The sequence below is a fragment of the Cynara cardunculus genome (genome assembly GCF_001531365.2).
Source record: "Cynara cardunculus var. scolymus isolate 2C chromosome LG 2, CcrdV1, whole genome shotgun sequence".
In the NCBI taxonomy this organism is placed as follows: domain Eukaryota; kingdom Viridiplantae; phylum Streptophyta; class Magnoliopsida; order Asterales; family Asteraceae; genus Cynara; species Cynara cardunculus.
Window position 1 is genome coordinate 62,049,089 of NC_037529.1, and position 19,280 is coordinate 62,068,368.

General features: G+C 36.7%; 2 protein-coding genes across 3 annotated transcripts; both read right to left on the bottom strand.

Annotated features, from left to right (window-relative positions):
- Nucleotides 1–224: 224 nt before the first annotated feature.
- On the bottom strand, nt 225–6,761 carry LOC112507972 (probable sphingolipid transporter spinster homolog 2). Of its 2 annotated transcripts, none has more exons than XR_003068587.1 (16): nt 6,360–6,761; nt 4,962–5,093; nt 4,708–4,809; nt 4,305–4,409; nt 4,139–4,214; nt 3,909–3,983; nt 3,343–3,445; nt 3,159–3,224; nt 2,559–2,616; nt 2,399–2,472; nt 1,879–1,955; nt 1,588–1,750; nt 1,389–1,508; nt 1,052–1,180; nt 810–888; nt 225–634 (listed from the first exon to the last, which is right to left on the bottom strand). XR_003068587.1 is itself a non-coding variant. In XM_025112733.1 (16 exons), exons 1-16 carry the CDS (start codon nt 6,527–6,529, stop codon nt 501–503), a joined length of 1,614 nt encoding a protein of 537 aa, XP_024968501.1. In that variant the 5' UTR covers nt 6,530–6,761; the 3' UTR covers nt 276–500. The 2 variants fall into 2 exon arrangements, 1 of the variants encoding a protein (XP_024968501.1); XM_025112733.1 differs by having other exon boundaries at nt 276–634; nt 1,637–1,750.
- A 1,831-nt stretch (nt 6,762–8,592) lies between these two features.
- Nucleotides 8,593–16,685, bottom strand: LOC112507061 (K(+) efflux antiporter 3, chloroplastic). The gene is made up of 19 exons (XM_025111468.1): nt 16,516–16,685; nt 15,033–15,422; nt 14,575–14,676; nt 14,155–14,235; nt 13,915–14,016; nt 13,158–13,235; nt 12,591–12,659; nt 12,453–12,503; nt 12,261–12,374; nt 12,076–12,177; nt 11,676–11,810; nt 11,334–11,515; nt 10,982–11,117; nt 10,416–10,487; nt 10,240–10,338; nt 9,960–10,121; nt 9,790–9,879; nt 9,460–9,618; nt 8,593–9,024 (listed from the first exon to the last, which is right to left on the bottom strand). The coding sequence occupies exons 1-19, from the start codon at nt 16,549–16,551 to the stop codon at nt 8,797–8,799; spliced, it is 2,388 nt and encodes a 795-aa protein (XP_024967236.1). The 5' UTR covers nt 16,552–16,685; the 3' UTR covers nt 8,593–8,796.
- Between the last annotated feature and the right edge of the window lie 2,595 nt (nt 16,686–19,280).

Genomic DNA, 19,280 nt, shown 5'->3' on the forward strand with positions numbered 1-19,280 from the left:
TTATTTTCAGAATTTTTTGGGCCCAATTATATATATATATATATATATATATATATATCTTAATTTTTAGCTATATTTTAACTCAATCCTTTGGCTTTCTTTATCTTAAGGGTCGTTTACCTAAACACTTATCCGGTAAGCACTTACCGGTAAAAATTCAACATTATCGCTTACTTACCAGATAAGATTTTATTCACTAAAACGCATTATATGCAACAATTTAGGCCAAAGGCAATAGGGACAAAGTGGTTACCAACATAATATTGTCTTTCCTACATCAAAGCCTTGAGATCCCTCCATTAGTTGCAAAAGGTCTCATGCAGAAATCTTGTATACTTTAACTATGGACAAATTTGAAATACTGCCTATGCTCAAAATGAAAATACTTACAAACAAAAACCGCGTTAGGGTAAAAAAAAGACGAAAAAAGCTAGCGAGGCTGTACATTTACTACGTGTTAAAAGAAATTACTTAAGTCGGAGTTAAAGATGCTGTCGAATTCACAGTTGAGCAGACACAGCAGTTGTTTCAGTCGTCTCGTCCTCAAGCAGCGGTGTGGTGTTTGATCGCTCAACAGTGGCATCGGGAAGCTCTTTATCTTCATCGTATCTGTCCACACTGTGAAGAAAGATGCCTGCAAGTGCCCAACAAGGCAAAAAAGATCATCACACGGAGTCTCGAGTCCCTTATAATGGATATTGGCTCTGATACCATGTAAGATGTTTCTAAACGAGTCTAAAGGAGAGAAGGGGATTCTATCATATATTGAGGAGAAACGGTATAAACGAGCATTTTTGGCCAAACCATACCTATAAACCATATCCCAGCTGCCAAAAACAGTATTGAAGTTAGGATCAAAGCAGTTGTCCTCCAGTTGTCGATGTTGTCCTGCATTACGTAAAAGAATATGAGCCCTTCGCAGCTTCTTATCAAAAACGACAATCAGCATTGGTCAATAATTTGAGAAATGCTTCAACAGAATTACATGAGCATGTACAATGGATCCGAAACAACAAATGAAAACTATAGCTAAGGATCAGGAAAGACAAACCTGAATAATTCCAACGAGAGGAGAGGAAGGCACGTCACCGAAGACATGAATTGCCACGGTAGACATAGCCATAGATAACGGACGCAAACTTGGTTTAACAGTATGGAGGCACACAAAATTCACCGGACCCTGCAGTAGGAAAATATGAGCATCTACAGTTTCCAAGCTTTATGGAAATAGTTATGATAACACTCGGTAATGTCAGACAAGTAAAACCAAACGAGGCCACTATATCCGACCCATGGGGTCTAATCTAAGGGGACCTGATCTATATCACCAGACAAGTATGTTGTGCTAATTAATGTTTTCTCACGTAAACGTCAACAACGAGATTTACCTGAGTGGCAAATACAAGTATCTCTCCGATGAGAAAGAGAACCATAAAAGCGTACAGGTTCTTGAAACAAAACGCACTGAAGCAAAATATCGCGCCAAGAAAAGTTGTCGTGGAAAGAAGCTGCAAAAAATGATCAGGGAACAGGTTTAATTACATACAAACAGCAAAATTTTGTCCCACGATATAGCGAGATGAATACCGCCAATAACAATATTGTCGGAAGTGAAGATCTGAAGACAAACGTAAACCTTGAAAGCATTCGGGATCGTGGAGTTCATACGATCCAAGATAATACCTCCTGCCAATGTCCCAACAATTCCACCCACAATCGTGATTCCTCCAAACAATAGATCGGCATTGCTCTGTAAATGGTAAAAATCTTAGATGGAGAAATTGGGCAAGTACGGTTTTTTCTGTTTATTTGTGTCGTCAAGATAAATTATCGCCAAAAAGTTACGACTTGTAGCTAATAACGGTTAAGAATGCTTACCATATGATATATGCTATAACCAGCCTTTGGTCCCCAATATGAATACGCACCAATGACAAAATTGTATGCAATATAACCTAGGAAAAACCATTCATTGTACACGATTAGTACATAGAATGGTAGGATAATGAAGTATTATGTTATATCAGTTTGCCTCAAAGATTATTCTGTGTTTATTAATTGGTTAGAGCTTGGCTACAAAGGTCAAAAGTATCAGGAGGTCCCAGATTCAAATCCAAGGAGGAATAAAAATCCCTTTGTGGCTACGGAGGTTCAAATCTATCTGCAAAGCAGGTGGTCGCCCTGGGATTAGTCGGCTCGCATAGCGGGTTGGATATCCAGGTTAATAAAAAAAAAGAGCTTCTAAAAAATTGTATGCATGGAGTACTTACTTGTAAACTAGAAATTCAAGGGAACTAAGCAATACCTAATGCTTAATAAATTGTTTTCAAGACTTTTACGTAAACGCTTTATTATGCAGTACATATTAGTATATAAAACATGTGGTAAATCAGGTTACCTAGAACGTTGACGACGTATATCTTCTCAAGCAAAAGCGCTTTCATATCTTGCCAAAATCTAAATAAACCAGATCTGCGGTAACGATATATCGATAGTAACAAACGGTTAATAACCGTGAAGTGTTTTCCAATTTCAGATTCATAGGTTTGAGAACACACCTGGAAGGTTTGTTTGAGCTACGATCCAACACTGGGACATCTTTATCGGTTGTAATAACTGCATCAACGCAAACGTTTCTATCAAAACCATGATGACGATAAAACCTCTTTCTTCTCACGAACTGGCGAAATATGGCGAGGAGCCCCAAAGACCTAACTTTTATTTGCCAGTTGAGCTAGCCCTTAATGTTAACATTGAACTTTTTTTTAAATGACTAATTGCTTCTAACCATCACTTAGGGGCCCGTTTACTAAAAACTTACTTGGCAAGTGCTTAACGCATAAATTTCCTCATCGGATGAACATGAGAAGGGCCAAGAATCTTACCGGGTAAGAGCGATGAGAAGGATGGAGAGTCTTACCCGGTAAGTGAGGATGACGACTCTTACCCAGGTAAGCGCTTACCTAGTAAATTGTTGCATTGGATATGCTTTGATGTACTAAAATCTTACGCATCTAAATAACTTATAGCGTCGACTCCTATTGGTAAGCGCTTACCGGGTAAGCATTTAGGTAAACGGCCCCTTAAATTCTATATCACCAAGAATAGCAAGTATTGCGCTATTTTACAAGAATACATAGCAAGATAAGAAAGCTCACCTTCAACTTCTATAACGTTGGTCTCCGGAGTTGTAAATGGTTTTCTCGATCCGGCAGGAGAAAAACCTGGATTTTTCAAACTGATGAGCAACAACAGACAATGAAGCTTATTATGTATTTAAAGTATTCATTTCGGTTTTAGAGTTTTATATTTATACACACATATATCTTACTCAAAATATACCTTTCATTTGCAAAGGCTTCATTACAAAACCCAAAATAGCAAATGGCAGCATCAGAATCGCCTCACCGAAAAATGCATAGCGCCAACCGAGGCCATTTCCGACCTAGAAACAGAGAAAAAAGAATGAAAGCCGTTAGTTTCACCTCTTACAGTCGAATTTAGAAGACGTAACATATGAGAAATAGTTATAAACATATATTCGTAGTAAGATGGTTGAGGATCTTCAGCATGCTAAAAAAGACTCAGGGGTTGTTTGTTTTACCTCTTAATAGTTCCATTAAAAGGCAACCTCTGAATTATTAAGAGGTGAATCTAGTTTGGAAAAATAAAAGTTTGCCTCTTAATGGTTCTAAAACCCTCTGAATGATTTTGTATCCTGGATCTCTCTTAACCATTAAGAGCCCTAATTTCTTTGTACACAATTACCAAATAATTATATTTCATTTTGCACTATATCATGAGAGCCTCTTAATCATTCTGATCACTTAATCATTCTGCATCAAACCATTCAACAATTGCCAAACAGCCCCTCACCAATTTGAAATAGTCATACAAATACAACTTACCCATCCACCATAAACATAACCAACGGCAATTCCAGTCGGTATGCACATGTAGAATATTCCCAGCCAAGCTGTTCTCTGTGATAAATAAGGATACATGTCTAGTCATTGTCATAAAAACTCGGAAAAGCAAGAAAACATGAATTGTCTCTATCCCAAGTGGTAGAGAGAAACTACCTCTCTACCCCTTGGGATAGTTGCAAAGGTAAGGTTTGGGAAGGGTAAGACGGAACCTGAGTAACTGGAGCATTATCGTCAATGAATGGAGCTGCAAGACTAATGAAAGAAGCCTCACCAACACCAACTAGCCTGAAAAATGACATTAGGAGCGAGGAACCCGTTAAAACTAAGCAGTCACGTGTTCTAAAGGTTTTATGGTGTTTGTAGCAGTCTACTTACATTCGGCAGATTGTGATGGACCAAAAATCAATTGAAATCCCACAGCCAGCTGCGGCAAAAGTCCAGACCGACAATCCAACTCCAATAAGCCTAAAGGGATTGATGCTGCATGGGAAGTGTTTGGTTATTAGTCAAAGGTCTTAAATACCCTTCATGGACAAAAGGTCGAATCTTGTGGACCGCAATTAGTAGCATTAACCTTTCCTAATGGTGATAACCAGCKAACAGGTAGCTTTAACTTGCGATGTTGGCAAAAATCAACTTTCTCATAGAACATTCCAAAATGGAAAATGTTGCTTTTTGCACGGGATGGAAGTACTTTAACAGTAGCTTAAAGTTTCGTTATCAATATTAACACGGTTGGCAGGGGCAACTAGTAATTTCAACTATACGTGTGTATTACCTCTTGGCCAAGGATGCAAATATCGGAGATGCCACAAGAAGTCCAACCATGAAAGCCGAAGAAATCACACCATCTTTGAAATTGCTTAGGTCAAAATCACCCCTGTAAAACATAAAAGAATTGATGAATCGTTCTTGATGGATGGTTGTAGCTTGTTATCGATTTCTCTCAAAAGCATAAAGTGTATACCATCTTAACCTTATCAGAAAGCACACAATTCATGTTATATTTGTTCATTAACTTTAAAGACTTACTGAATTCCACTACCGTGGGAGCATACACCACTTTCTGTGCAAACTCTTGCACTCCCGTTTACACCATTGCTAGCAATCGCTCCTCGGTCCACATAATTTACCATATTGATCACACAAAATATCACAAGCAGCCTGCGCAAATACAACCATTAAGTCGACAACTTCCATCTTTAATTAAGACTAAGCTAAAGCTACAACAAAATCACAACCTACACATGTCCCTAACAGAGTAGCAGAGTGACAGCAAGGGTGTGTTTGGTACACGAGACAGGACAGTACAAAAACTTGTTCTTCCACATTTGGCGGACATTAGACTGGGACAGGACTGGACTTGAGAGTGACAAAAATGCATTTTTTTTTCTTTTTGGTGAGACAGAAATCAGGGAGATGTTAGAAGATCGGTAAATTACTAAACTTACCGTGTCCAATTAAAACTCTAAACACCTGTTTGGTTTAACAGACCGTTTCAGATTTGGATTCCGTGGAAGAATTTAGAATTGGAAGGAACTGAAAAGATTTGAAATTTTTGGTGTGTTTGGTTTGTATGATTTGGAATGGAATTGAATTCCGTTAATTATAGATATTTCATCAAAAGATTCATAAAAAATTACTAAAATAATTAAATTACCTTTTATTAATTGATTATTAGAGAATAAGTGTTTTCATATATTATTAAAAACAAATTCTATAAAATCCCATGAAATACCAACTATCCATGTGATTTCTAAATCCAATATTTATGGGATTTAATTGAAGGACTTCAATTCCAAATCGTACCAAATCCCGTGAACCAAAAGCCCCAAACCTTTCGGAATTCTTTCAGCCGCCTACTTCAGTCCCTACGTCTGCTTACCAAACACACCCCAATGGACCAAATGATTACATTTTTTTTATTAACCAGGATATTCAACCCGCTAAGCGAGCCAACTAATCCCAGAACGACCACCTGCTTTGCACGTAGTCCGGAGTCACCGCATTTGAACCTCCATGGCCACTAGGGGATTTGAACATGGGACCTCCTGATACTTTTAACCTTTGGAGTCAAGCTCAAACTAATCAGGCACCAACCTTTTGGGTGGTTAGATGATTACATTTTTATGCCAAGAGACTTTTACATGATTGAAGTTTTGAACCCCAAATTAGTATAGTTTCAACTCTCTAATACAATCAAAGATACCCAAATGGAATCAATAATTACAGGTCTAGTTGAGGCCAAAAACAGAATCAAAACTCAAACCCTAATTATAAAACGTCAACAACACAAATAAACCCCAAACCCCAATTCGAATAAACCAATTAATTTGAAATATGAATACCAAAAAAAAACCCAAAAAATTACTTGAATTCTCACATTCATCTGGGTGGGTTAATAAAAAAGAAAGAAAGTACAGATGGTACCTTTTAGGTGTGAACCAAGAAGGAGCAGGTTCAGATGAAGAAGTAGAAGTTTTAGCCATGTCTGATTCAGTCTCAACCGGAACAACAACAGCAGCAGCAGCAGCAGCAGCAGCAGGAGGGTTTGATTCTTGATCTTGAACCGCCGTATCAGACCCCGCCTCAACACCCATGTATAATTAACTATATATGTATGTATGTGCGTGTTTTAGTGTGTGTATAGATGTAGATGTATATATATATATTCTATTCCATAGTAGTGAGTATATGTATTGATGTGGGTATCAAGCAAAATAGACTTTTGTATTGACTTGAATGGCAAGTGTTTGAGAAACCCTCGATGGATTCGTCCCTATTTGAAATTTGATAACAAGAATAGGGATTGATGATGAATTTAGAGGTTGGAGGAATGCGAAGTGAAAGAGTTTTTGTGGAATCGTAGTTGGATTTGTTGTGATCTTTTCTTTTCAAGTGAAAGAAAGAGTTGACAGCTTTTTCTCAACTTACATTATGGGGTAGGACCCATCTTTACCTTGAAAATCTCGTAATTTTAGATGTCATTCTCCAACTTTATAAATTATTGACTATATTATTACCTTTGGTATCACAGGATCACCATCACCTGTTTTACGGTTAGTTTGGACTCATCGTATTTGAACTCACACTTGTTTTATGGTTAGTCTGGACTCTGGAGTCTATCGTATTTGAACTTATGTGATTATGAAGAAGTTTTTATTCTTCTTTAGATTTGAACTCAGGACCTCTAGATAATTTTGTTTTTTAGAGTCCAAACTCAAACTAATAAGAGAATACTCTTATGGTTTATAGTTTATAATAATTTACTTTTAATATTTATATATAAAAAGCACTGGCCAAGTTGGTGAAACATCCCACATGGGTCCTAAATCTCAAGTGTTGGGAGATCATAAAGAAGATCAAAGAAACATATGTATTAATAATAATCATTTGGCACTTAGAGTCCGTTTACCAAATACTTATCTGGTAAGCGTTTATTGGTGAAGTTTGACATTATCATTTACTTATCCGGTAAGATTTTAATCCACTAAAACAATATCATATGCAACAATTTACCCGGTAAGCGCTTACCATGGTAAGATTTGTCGCCCTCGCTTACCGGGTAAGACTCTTGGTCCTTGTCTTCCTCTTACCGGGTAAGATTTTTGATCCTTACCATATTATATTCATCCGATAAAGTAATGTGACTTAATGTTCACTTACCCGAGTAAGCGTTTGGTAAACGGCCCCTTACCTTCACTTCAAAGATCCCAAAACACTTTATAGTTTATAAAGTTTGAGGTAATTAGGCCAAAAATTAAACCATTTTAGCATCAAACCAATATCTTTCCCTCTTATTTATGATAACAAGCATCGATAGATTGTTTAAATGAATGTTAAAAAGAATGGAACAGATACTGATAAATCCCATCACATACTGATTCATTTAATTTTGATGCAAGAATGATTGAGATGTTCAAGTTCCTTGGGAATAATACAAGTTTCATATTATTGATCAGACTTTTGCTTTCATAAACTTTTTAGTATTCTTGGTAAGGCAACAAGATTTCAAAGTTTTGTGAAGATGTAGGAGTCGTTAACAAAATATATGTAAAGGGATGTGGTTAATCTGGGAGGGTTAGAAAACTGACAGGTATGTATCAAAGTTCTACAACTGATAGATATGGCAGTCAGGAAGAGCCTTTGTGCAAGTTTTGTCAGGAACGGGACTTTCGTGAGACTTGTTAGATTGCTTCTTACATCCCTTTTTGCTTTTAACGTCCATATTTGTTTTAAAATTATTTCACGTTGTTTATTGTGCGTACTCGGCTAAAATTATTTCCTTGCATTTGTTGGTCTTTACGGTTTGCAAAAACTTTTATCACATCAAGGGTCTTTATGGAAACAATCTCTACTCCCAAAAACAGAGGAAAAAGCAACATACATCTTATTGTCTGAAGATACTATTTCGTGTGGGATTTACAGGGTTTGTTTGATTGCTTTTGCAGTATTTACAAAAATATATGGATCAGTGTAGACGGCAAGTGTTTGGGGGTAGAGGGCAGATAAAGAGTCGACAGATAAGTTTACAGTGCCATAAGTTACATAGATTACTCCTAAACAACCAAACTTACAGAAACATTTGCGTCAATTAAAGTAACTATGTGCTCTCTATAAGTCCGTATTTTAAATTTGTACATATAGAGGTCGATTCTTATAGTTCCGGGAAACAAACGATCCGTATCGCGGTCGTTTTCCGCACACGAAATAGAGCCAAAATCTGTTTTGAATTTGGGAATAAATTATATACAACATTATTCCTAACTTCACTTCTCCTTTAAACCTCATTTCCAATCCCATTTTCTGTCATGTCTAACGATCAATGTATGTATATAACTTAATCTCACAACATAATTCAACGAATCTATAAGTTTGATCTCGTGTGTCGGTTTGGACCTTCGTCGTCTGAATCCAGTTCGCAATATAACACGCCTCTCCCATCCTCCCCTTGAGGGACCTCCTTCGGTTGTTCCAATTTCTCTTGTGTCATTAAGATGCGGTCTCTCTCCGGCAGACTGATTCTTACCGATTCTTCCTTTCCCGAGAGCGCAGATACAGGTTTTCTCGTCGCTACTAAATCCGCAACTCTCAACTGCACAAATGTAAAACCTTTGATGAGGTTTGAAACATTGACCGGGTTGTTTGTTTACCTCTAAATAGTTCCATTAAGAGGCAACATCTGAATCGTTAAGAGGTGAATCTTGTTTTGTCAAAAAAAAAGTTTGCCTCTTAATGGTTCTAAAACCATCTGAATCATTTTGTATCCTGGATCTCCTTTAACCATTAAGAGCCCTAATTTCATTGTACATAATTACCAAACAATTATATTTCATTTTGCATTATATCATGAGAGCCTCTTAATTATTTTGACCACTTAATCATTCTGTACCAAACCATTCAGCAATTGCCAAACAACCCCTTAAAGCTCTACCAGTAACCTGGATACTACTGGCCCACCGACCCTTTGGTAAAAAAGAAAACTCATAATTTTGTGAGGGAAAAACATGTGTTATAATATCAGCAGCACCTGTAGTGGCTTCATAGCATCAGGATCAGGATCCTTGGGTACGATAATTGCTTGAGCTTGCAACTCCATTGAGTCCCGAACAAGTTGACTTAAAAAGGATACATCATCGGACATAACGCCAAGCCCTTTCAGAAGCTTTGAGCCGAGCTGCAAACTTGTCTGCATGGATTAAGTCGATGATTTATGTTAGAATAGCTGAGCAATATTGGCTCACAATGGGCATGCTCAATTAAGAACTGTAAATATTTTGAGAACCAGATAACCAACTATTCATGATGAATAATATTCAGAGTTATTCATCATGAATAAAGCATGAAACTGGTGTCATACCTCTGCATTTTCAAGAATAGCATCGGTTGCCCCTGCTTTTTTCAGATCTAAGAGATGTGGGATGTCTTGAGCTCGAGCATATATAGGTATCTGTATATTCGAGTTCCTTTAGGATACACTTAACTCAAAGATCAATCGAATGTTTGTTATCTTAGGTTCAAGAAAGTTACTGCAGGGAATGCAAGCCGAATCCGTTCAACAGCCTCGACTGCCCTCTGCCTTCCCTCATACATAACCATCACGGCTTTAGGAGAAGATATACCAGCCGACTGCAGAACAGCTGCACGCGACCCATCACCATATAGGATAGGAAAACCAAGTTTTCTAGATGCCTGCTCCATTTTTAAGACAAATGATTCGAACTTCAAATTCAACTTCAGAATATTGGCAACATTTGGGTCAAAAGATGTAACCTTTTCAACGTATGTACGTATATAAAATAGAATTAACCTTTACTACAGTCGGATCAAGATCGAAGGCAACAAAAGGCCATCCAGCATCCCCATCTAGTCCAGAAGCCAGTGGAGTGGACAGGAAGTTGGCAAGAACCTGCATGCTAAAAAGCTCGAAAAAGTCCGACCAACGTATGTATCTTGTACAAGTGAAAAGCAGAGGAACTGCTGTACCTGACTCATTTGTCCAAACCCGAGGATAACAACTGGTTCAGTGGCGTCAAAAATTGCCTCTTCAGCAGTTTTCTACAGCCAAACTTAGAAAGTCATCATATAAATACATAGACATAGACTGCTAGGGTGCATTCGGTATGCTGACAGATTGGAGTAGACGAGAATGGAAAGGACTGGAGTAGATGGGCGAGAGTGAAGCAGACAGGTAAAAGAATTGTGGAAGGATTTAGGGTTTTGATTTGACATGGGGACTTTAGTAATTTACGTTTCTTGTCTCATCTATTTTTGTTCCACCCACTTCAGTGAGAGAAAAAAAAACATTTTGTCCCGTTCAAGTTTGTCATGTCCCATTCTAATGTAGCGCCAAATGTGGAACAACGTGTTTCTTTTGCCCTTTCCTCATATCAAACGCACGCTTAATGACCAAGAAATTACTACCGGTAACATATGGTAAATAGGACTTCCACATAATAGAATCAATATATTGGGTCATAAAGGTCATTTGCTCACTCAAAACATCGAGTACAATTTGAAAAGAGAGGGTCGAAGGAAACCAAATAGCTTACATCTCCTGCATCGACATTTTCACCAATAAACTCAGCAGCCTTCCGTCCAAGATCATTAAGCAAGGGGGTCAGCGCCATTGACAGCACAACAACAATTATAAGAAGCTTATTAAGCTCGAGCGGCAACACCCCTAGCCTACAAAGTCGTGAAATATTCAAGTCTGGAAGGTTATGCAACTAAAGAAACAAACGAGCCTGGTATATCCCACCCGAAGGTGGGGTATTGGGATGAGACGTACGCACACCTGACCTCTACCCTGAAAGAGTAAAGCGGCTGTTTTCGATAAGACCCCGACCAGAAGGCTATGAGAATTATGAAAATGAAATACGTGCATAAAAAACACGCGCTAACCTGTTTGCAAGGGAAAACACTACGAATCCAAACTCACCACCCTGAGAAAGAAGCAATCCTATCCTTACACTCTCTTGCAAAGTTAATCCAACACGAGGACCGATTGCTGTTATAATCAGGGTCTTGATAACAATTAAACCTGCTAATAGTGACAATACATTCGGCCACTCTCGGATAAGTAGCTGCACAAGAAAAAAAGGACTCGGTTTTGTGAAATTCCTTTAATCAATACATTCGGCCACTCATACACTTTTGTACATATTACCAGATCCTAAGAACACGAACGAGTATTTATGCACATCTTAGCATAGTTTCACTAGAAACTTAAATTCATAGACATACCTGCGTGTCGATAGATGTTCCAGTCGTTACAAAGAATAACCCAAGAAGTAATCCCCTAAAAGGCCTTATATCCGCTTCAATCTGCGTCCTGAAATTTGTTTCAGCCAACAGAGCCCCCGCTAAAAAAGCTCCAAGCTGAACAATTATGCCAATTTAGCAACGAACCTAAAGAGGGTCCTTTGGTTAACTGACCTTCCGACAAGTTTTCTTTTTTTAAATAATTGACCTTCTGGCAGGTTTGAGAATGTCACTACTTAACAGAAGAATGCCCAGAAACTTGTCGGGAAGTCATGGATTTAAAAAGCACTTGTCAGGAGGTCATTCAGCTAAATAACCCACGAAAAGACTCATTTCATCCACATCTGTAATATACTAATAAGTAAAACTAAATAAATCAGACCGTATCACTGAAGCCTAATTTCTGAGTTATAAGTGATGTTCCAGCAACCGTTAATAAACAGAGTGCTACAAAAGCTTCCGAGCTTCTTGCTTCTGCAACAACCTGAGACATATGAATATAATTTGTTTTCCGCAGCATGTACTTGAAAAAGCTCCGTTTTCTTGAAAACATGGGATTTTTCATACCTCAAAAACACGCCTAAGAAGGAACTTTCCACCGAGAGAAAGCAAACCTAATCCACCTAAAGCCTTCAAACTTTCTTTCACAAGCATTGGCAAAATACTCTCTTCTACTATGTTCTGCAGATAATAGATGTAAATTAGCAAGACTAGAATTCAAACCACTCGATATCAAAGAATGCCAAGTGATATTTTGACCTGGCTCTCCAACACCGGAAGTATGACTAACAGAGGGACGACTGCTATATCCTGCAAAAATAAAGCCACATGGACCCATAAAGGCTTTAGTAATCAAGCCACATGAATCATGAAGCCAGCTTTTTAAGAAAATCGAACCTGGAGTAGGAGTATCCCCAGAGTAGCTGAGCCGAATCGAGTTGGTAGCTCACCCCTCTCTGCAAGAAGCTACATTGTACTAAGTAAGCATATTGTAGCTGACCAATTATGAATTGAACTTTTTATTAAATTCCTTGAGCACAAGAAGTAACCAATGCTAGTTCTAAATATATAAGTTTCCATGTATTATTTCAAACAACTACTTATGAAGACAAAGAAATACAAGTGAAAGCAGATTGATACTCGATCATGAACATTCCAAAGTGATATGTATGCCATCTACCATCACCTTTGTGAATATTAGAACGTTTACTAGTTTAACAATTGCTTCCATGGATGTCTCATCTTCTATAAACCAACATCTTTTTACAAAGTAAGGATTTTCCTTGTTCTTAATATTAGCAGAATATTCCACCTGCAGGTGGGATATACTGGGCTAGTTTGGTTTGGTGCCACTACCAGATACCTGTGTTTGGGTGCCGTAATCACCTATTAGTCATAGCGAGAGTAACATGAATGAAAATGGAGTGATTTAATATTATGAATGTGTATCGAAAATAAAAATACCTGTAGAACAAATGCAGAAGATGACAATGAGAGAGCAGCACCAATCACTATAGCCTCATCTATACTTCTGATGTTCACCTGCAATCCTTTTAAACCAACAATTAACGACCACACATATTAAAACAGAATACAGTTTATTATGACTTAACTCTGCATCAACAAAAGAGTCCAACATTGGCTCTTGAGTGTCAGAATTGCTTTCAACTACAAATTTGACAAGAACTTTTTACTTACTGTACAAAATTTTGATAACTACATTCAAAATATACAACAATTATTAAGATAGAAACATTTTGGAGATAAAAGAGATAGAATATATACGTATATATACTGCAAGAATATATATATATATATATATGTGTGTGTGTGTGTGTGTGTCTATATATATCTATATGTGTGTGTGTGTGTGTTGAACTTGGAAAGAACTAGGCTTGAATCTTTAAAATCAAAGCTGGATTCCTTTTTCAGGATGTAGGGAGTGTGTCATTCTTCAATCCAAGTTCAGTGAGCAGTTTTGGGCAAAAATCATGGCTTTGAACTGCTCAAATTTTGAGAAATATCTGGAAAGGAAAAGAAAAATGATATGTAATTTAATATTTTCTCTCTTGATTTGCTGCCTCAACAGAATATAATAACCACCAAGTATTCAGTTGATGTTAGCCACTGTGTCGATCTGTGTATCATAGCAAAACAATAGGGGCTCACCACTGAGCAACAGAATATAAATTAAGATATCAACCGGAAAATAGTTTCTCACCAAATCAGACCTCGAGTGAAAAAGAAACTCCAGAATTCGAGTTCCAATAGCCCCGTTAGGTGGGAGTTCGAATGCCGTGAAAGCAAGAGTAGAGAGAACAACCTTTCACAAGACGTAGATGACTAATCAGTAAGACTATCTAAAAAACTTATTTGAGATCTTGAAGTAATTAGCAACTTAATTATATAAGATAATTATGAAGAGCAGAAGTATGAGAATCTCAATTTTGGCAAATCTTACCTGGGTTAAACCCATCCCAAATGCGAATTTAGCAAGAGCTTTCAAACGTGCAAGCGAAAGCTCTAAGCCCATCTCAAATAGCTGCAAGGCAACAGATAAAAGTCAAAGATGATACCCAAATTATCTGCCGAACTTGTTGGTGCAAGAAAGTGAACTCACACAAGCAAAGGACGGATCTTTTAGATTAGGTGGCCATAACAATACTTAAAAAAATTGTGGCAGCGACGTAATTTAACAACCTCAAAAAGTGCATCAAGTATAAGTTGTGCAACAAAGCCTGAATTAGAGCTACTTAACATCTGACAATAGATATTTAGCCATTTAACCCATAAAACATGATTGAATCATTACATAATCCTAATGTTCTTTTTTCCAGACTGAACTAAGAAGCAAAAAGGATGGATTAAGATACGAACTTACCAAGAAAAGGATCCCCCATTCAGAAAGAACTTTAACGTCTGTAAGATTTCTAATCAAGCCAAATTGATTGAGCACAACTCCCGCAAAGAAGAAACCAAGTATCTGAAACAGTCATATCATGCAATATCCGTTGGTTATCTTTAAGAAAAGAACCCATGATAAGTATTTGGTATACCTCCTCCTTCCTAGAAAAGAGTCCACATTTGAATTCTACAGTCAAATGAGTTATCTTTTACCTTCAGAATTGATAAAGAAGTCTTTAGTCTAAAAAGTCAACTATACAATGTATACAGAAGCACTTTGGAGATCAAAGAACTTCATATATTTTATGTCGAATTTGGTTTCAGAAGTAAGTGCTACATTTGAATCCTGGAAATTAAATATGGACTCTTTTTTTTTGGGACGAAATAGAGTATAAACTAAGAGTAAACATGGAAGAAGTTTGAATTTAGGCTTACAGGGCTAGCTTTAACGATCTTGAAGGCAGGAACCACCAAGACAGTAACAGCTAAGAATGTCAGTGTATCCAATCCTAGATCATTAATGACCTCAACGGCTCCACCAACATCAAGCGTTGCATTCATACGAAATCTCCCCCCTCTCTGAGAATGTCTATGATTTGAGATAAGAGATCGACTCCCACCAAGAAATGAGGATGTTAACAGAGGTGCACCATCTGGCAGTTTTGCAGCCGTGTGACAGCAATACTGTATCCTGCGACAGGTGGAAAATGCTGGCGTATACAGTTGCTTGTCATAGCGATTTGGCCCATAATAAAGGTGTCGGAAAAGGTGTGGCGAGTGAAGATTAGATCTTACAATGCTTGGCTGAATGATAAGGTCATGTCCCTACAAGAAAAACATACATTGATAACCATAGAAAATATGGCATATCATATGAAGCAAAAAGAAAATCTTCACAAGCACTTGCAACTTAACTAGTTATGTGCACCTTGAGATGTATATTTTGGTGGTCTTAAAAGTTATGTATAGAGGAAGTTGTTAGTACCACATCTCATTTGTTGAAGAGCTCTAATAACAAGCCTTGATCCATATTTCATTCCTAAAAGAAGTTTCAGTTTACCCTATTGATCTATTCAAACCAAAAACGATGATGGACTTGCGATTTCGATATCCAAATTCAGCATGGGAGTCACCCTTTGTGTTCCCAAATATTGGTTAAAGTTAGTGTCAACGCAAGTTCTACAAGACCACATACAAACAATGTTCGAAAGCCCCATCACTAGACCACCACGAATGATCCATAAGGTAGACCTACAATAACCTTGAGGGTCAGCTCAACAGGCAAGTAAAGAATAGGCCTTGGCTCCTCCCCATAAGTCCTCCTGGGGGCCACTGCTGATTTTCCTGCTGTTATCTTCATAGCTCTAAGGATTAGCCCACGTGCGCACAAGTTGGCCCGAATATGCTAGGTTACCAAAAAATGGGAGACCTACAAGCACTACTTCATAGTATGAGATCCCATCCATTAGATTTTGCCATAAACTTACACAATTGAAGTCCTTTTCCGTTCTTCACCATGCCCAAGGACAATCCCTGTGTTCGGTTTCTAGTTCTTGGCTGAACCAGTAAGCCCCAGTTATCTACTTAGATTACACCAAACCTATGGCTTTTGGTACTTTCTGTTTATCTCTCATTTGCGAACAAGAAACCTTTGATGGCATAACCACCTACAATGCATTCCCTACCATCTTGTTTGTGAAAAAGATGACCAAAAATCTTGAATACTCAAAGTTGACTTATTAGATTCCCCTAAACTCAAATGTAGGATCCTTCTATTATCCCACGAAAAGGGGGAAAGAGTCTTTTCTCATTCATAAAGACAGCAACTACATCATACCCTAATAATATTCTTTTATCAATTTTGATGATTTGGGTATAAACCAAAGAAATTGCAGAAGATGGAATTCAAGATGCTTACCATGGGAGCATGACAAGAAGCAATTGCTTCAAGCATTTATAGAAGATGATGAAGCTCACGAAACAATAAGGATTAATCTTGTGTTGAGGGAGATTGCAGAAGACATTTGCAAAAAGAAGCCTCTGATTCTCCAAGAATATTGGGGTTTTCTTGTTTCAGCAAGATGATGATGATGATGATGTTGGTCTCGATATCTGAAGTGTGTGTATGAGTAAAAAAGAAAGAGTGGCCACACGTTGAAGCCTCCTCGTGAGAAAAAATCGAAGCTTTTAGAGTATTATTAACGGCCACTGGGTTTATTTTATTATTTTCCTTAAAAATAATATAATCAATAAAATTCATTAATAATAACTATAAGGAAGCTGTTTGATTGGTTTGAGTTTGATTTCAAATGTTAAAAATATTAAAAGGTCTCAGTTTAAAATCCAAGGAAGAATAAAAATCTTCTTGTAATCATGAAAGTTTAAATGCGATGACTTCAAGCTATCTACAAAACAGGTGATCGTTCTGAAATTAGTTGGCTCATATAACGAGTTGGATATCCAAGTTAATTAAAAAAAATTCATTGATAATATGTTTATAAAAAAAACAGATTTTTGCAGAAGGATTTAGGTTTAAAATTGGTCGTTGGCATGATTCCACGAAGACAGAGGGAAAACCAAAATAAGTGAAGAAAAGAAACAAATAGGTGACGTCATGTATGGCTGGAAATTGGATTTTGAAGAGAGGAGTTGTTATTGTTATTGGTGGATCCACGTCATTTAATCCATTCATTTTAAACGTATTTCAATTAATATGATGTTGAATATATTTTACTTCAATTTTTTATTTTGGATAACTTTTACAAGTTCATTTTAATGAATATATTATGTTTATGTCATCAATAAAATATGCATATATATATAATATTTATTTAATTATTTATATATGATTATTTTATTAACTTATCATAATATTTGTTCTTTTTATTTGTACCTCTTACTATCTAATATATAAATATATATATATATATATATAGTATATATATAAAGAGAGAGAGAGAGTGATGATCAAACGAGAATGTTAACTATTTAAAAGAATATCAAAACGACTAAATTACATGCAAAATCACATGTGTGGACAACCTTATGGCTGCGTTTTCAGGTTGTGGGGCAAAGTTGCATGAATCATATGTGTTTTTGTTTGTGATGTTAGTATAAAATTACATGTGATTCGATCGTTCTCTTATTCTTTTAAATAAATATCGTTCTCGTTTGAATTCGACTATATATATATATATATATAKAGAGAGAGAGAGAGAGAGAGAGAGAGAGGGTTCCGGTGAAAAAGATAATTAAAGTGAGAATCGTAAGAAATGATCTTCATTCTTCGATGCACATTAGGATGAGATGTACCAAGATGAGATGCTTTGATATGCACCAGATCAATTCTCATATCAAATGCAATTCATGGGTGAGTTTGAGATCAAAGGTGATCAAGGTCCAGATCCCTTCTTTCATTTCTCATGTTAACTCTCTTTCTTACAAGATCATTCGTCTCTCTCTCTCTCTCTCTCTCTCTCTCTATATATATATATATATATATATATAAAGAGTGAGAGAGAGAGGATGTTTCAAATGAAACTCATCACATTTGTACGACCAATGCAATCCAATTAATTGAGATATTTATGAAAATAACGAGAGTTCATTTATTATAATTTGAATATTTATGAAAGATAACTAGAGTTCATTAATTATGATCAATACTTTATATTAGAAAACAATCTAAACTTTTATGAAATCACATATTCATCAAATTAAATGGACGGTTGAGATTGAATTGTATTGGTTGGATATATATAAAGAGTTGCATAAAAACTCACATCTTTCTCTCTATATATAGAGAAAGGGAAAGGGGGAGGGGGAGGGGGAGGGGGGAGGTTTCAGGGAGAACCCAAAAAATATCTATATTCTATTATTTAATGTATTCATATTAATTATGAATATCTCAATAAAATGTTTTCTCCTCTTTGTCTTTGATTTCTTGTCTTCAACTTGTATTTGTAATAGATATATGGATAAGGATTTGTGTTGATAACTCCATTTATCCACGATCTAGGCATAGGTAGCAATGAAGAACTAAAGACACTCTAGTAACCGTTCATTTCTACAGTATGCACATGTGCATACAAGTAATTGAAGAGGTTTTTTCATTTTTATGTAAGTTATGCACATGTGCATACCAGAAAATTTACATACAAAATACTTATATGCACGTATGCATTACCGTACAGATTAACGTTTACTAGAGTGTTCCACAGTTTTTTTATTTTTTTCACCATTTTTTCCTGAATCTGGCCTTATACACACATATGTATAGAAAGGTTAGGAGGAAAAAAAAAACAAGAAACATCAAACACCTTCACAGTCATTTGATTAAAAAGATCAATAAGTCATTAATGTAATGACAATCTTGTAAATATTTCAAAAATTAAGGACATTTAAATAACCAAATATGTTGCATTGGAGGGTAGTATATGAAAACAAAGGTTTGGAATCATGAACTCCTAACTTTTTTTATTAACCTGGATATCCAACCCGTTATGCGAGCCGACTAATCCCAGGGTGACCATCTGCTTTACAGATAGCCCGGAGTCATCGCATTTAAACCTTCGTGGCCACAAGAGGATTTTTATTCCTCCTTGGATTTAAACCTGAGACCTCATGGTATTTTTGACCTTTAGGAAAGATCTCATCTCTCCTAACTAGTGCTCCATTTTAATC

Excerpts from the sequence above, each read along its gene's own strand:
- LOC112507972 (XM_025112733.1), bottom strand. The coding sequence starts at position 6,529 with ATGGGTGTTGAGGCGGGGTCTGATACGGCGGTTCAAGATCAAGAATCA. Across the intron at positions 4,810-4,961 it reads TCCCACGGTAGTGGAATTCA|GGGTGATTTTGACCTAAGCA; the intron begins GTAAGTCTTTAA and ends TATGTTTTACAG. Across the intron at positions 1,956-2,398 it reads ATACGTCGTCAACGTTCTAG|GTTATATTGCATACAATTTT; the intron begins GTAACCTGATTT and ends GGTTTTTCCTAG.
- LOC112507061 (XM_025111468.1), bottom strand. The coding sequence starts at position 16,551 with ATGCTTGAAGCAATTGCTTCTTGTCATGCTCCCATG. Across the intron at positions 11,118-11,333 it reads GTGTTTTCCCTTGCAAACAG|GCTAGGGGTGTTGCCGCTCG; the intron begins GTTAGCGCGTGT and ends ACGACTTTGTAG. Across the intron at positions 9,880-9,959 it reads TTCGGCTTGCATTCCCTGCA|ATACCTATATATGCTCGAGC; the intron begins GTAACTTTCTTG and ends TCGAATATACAG.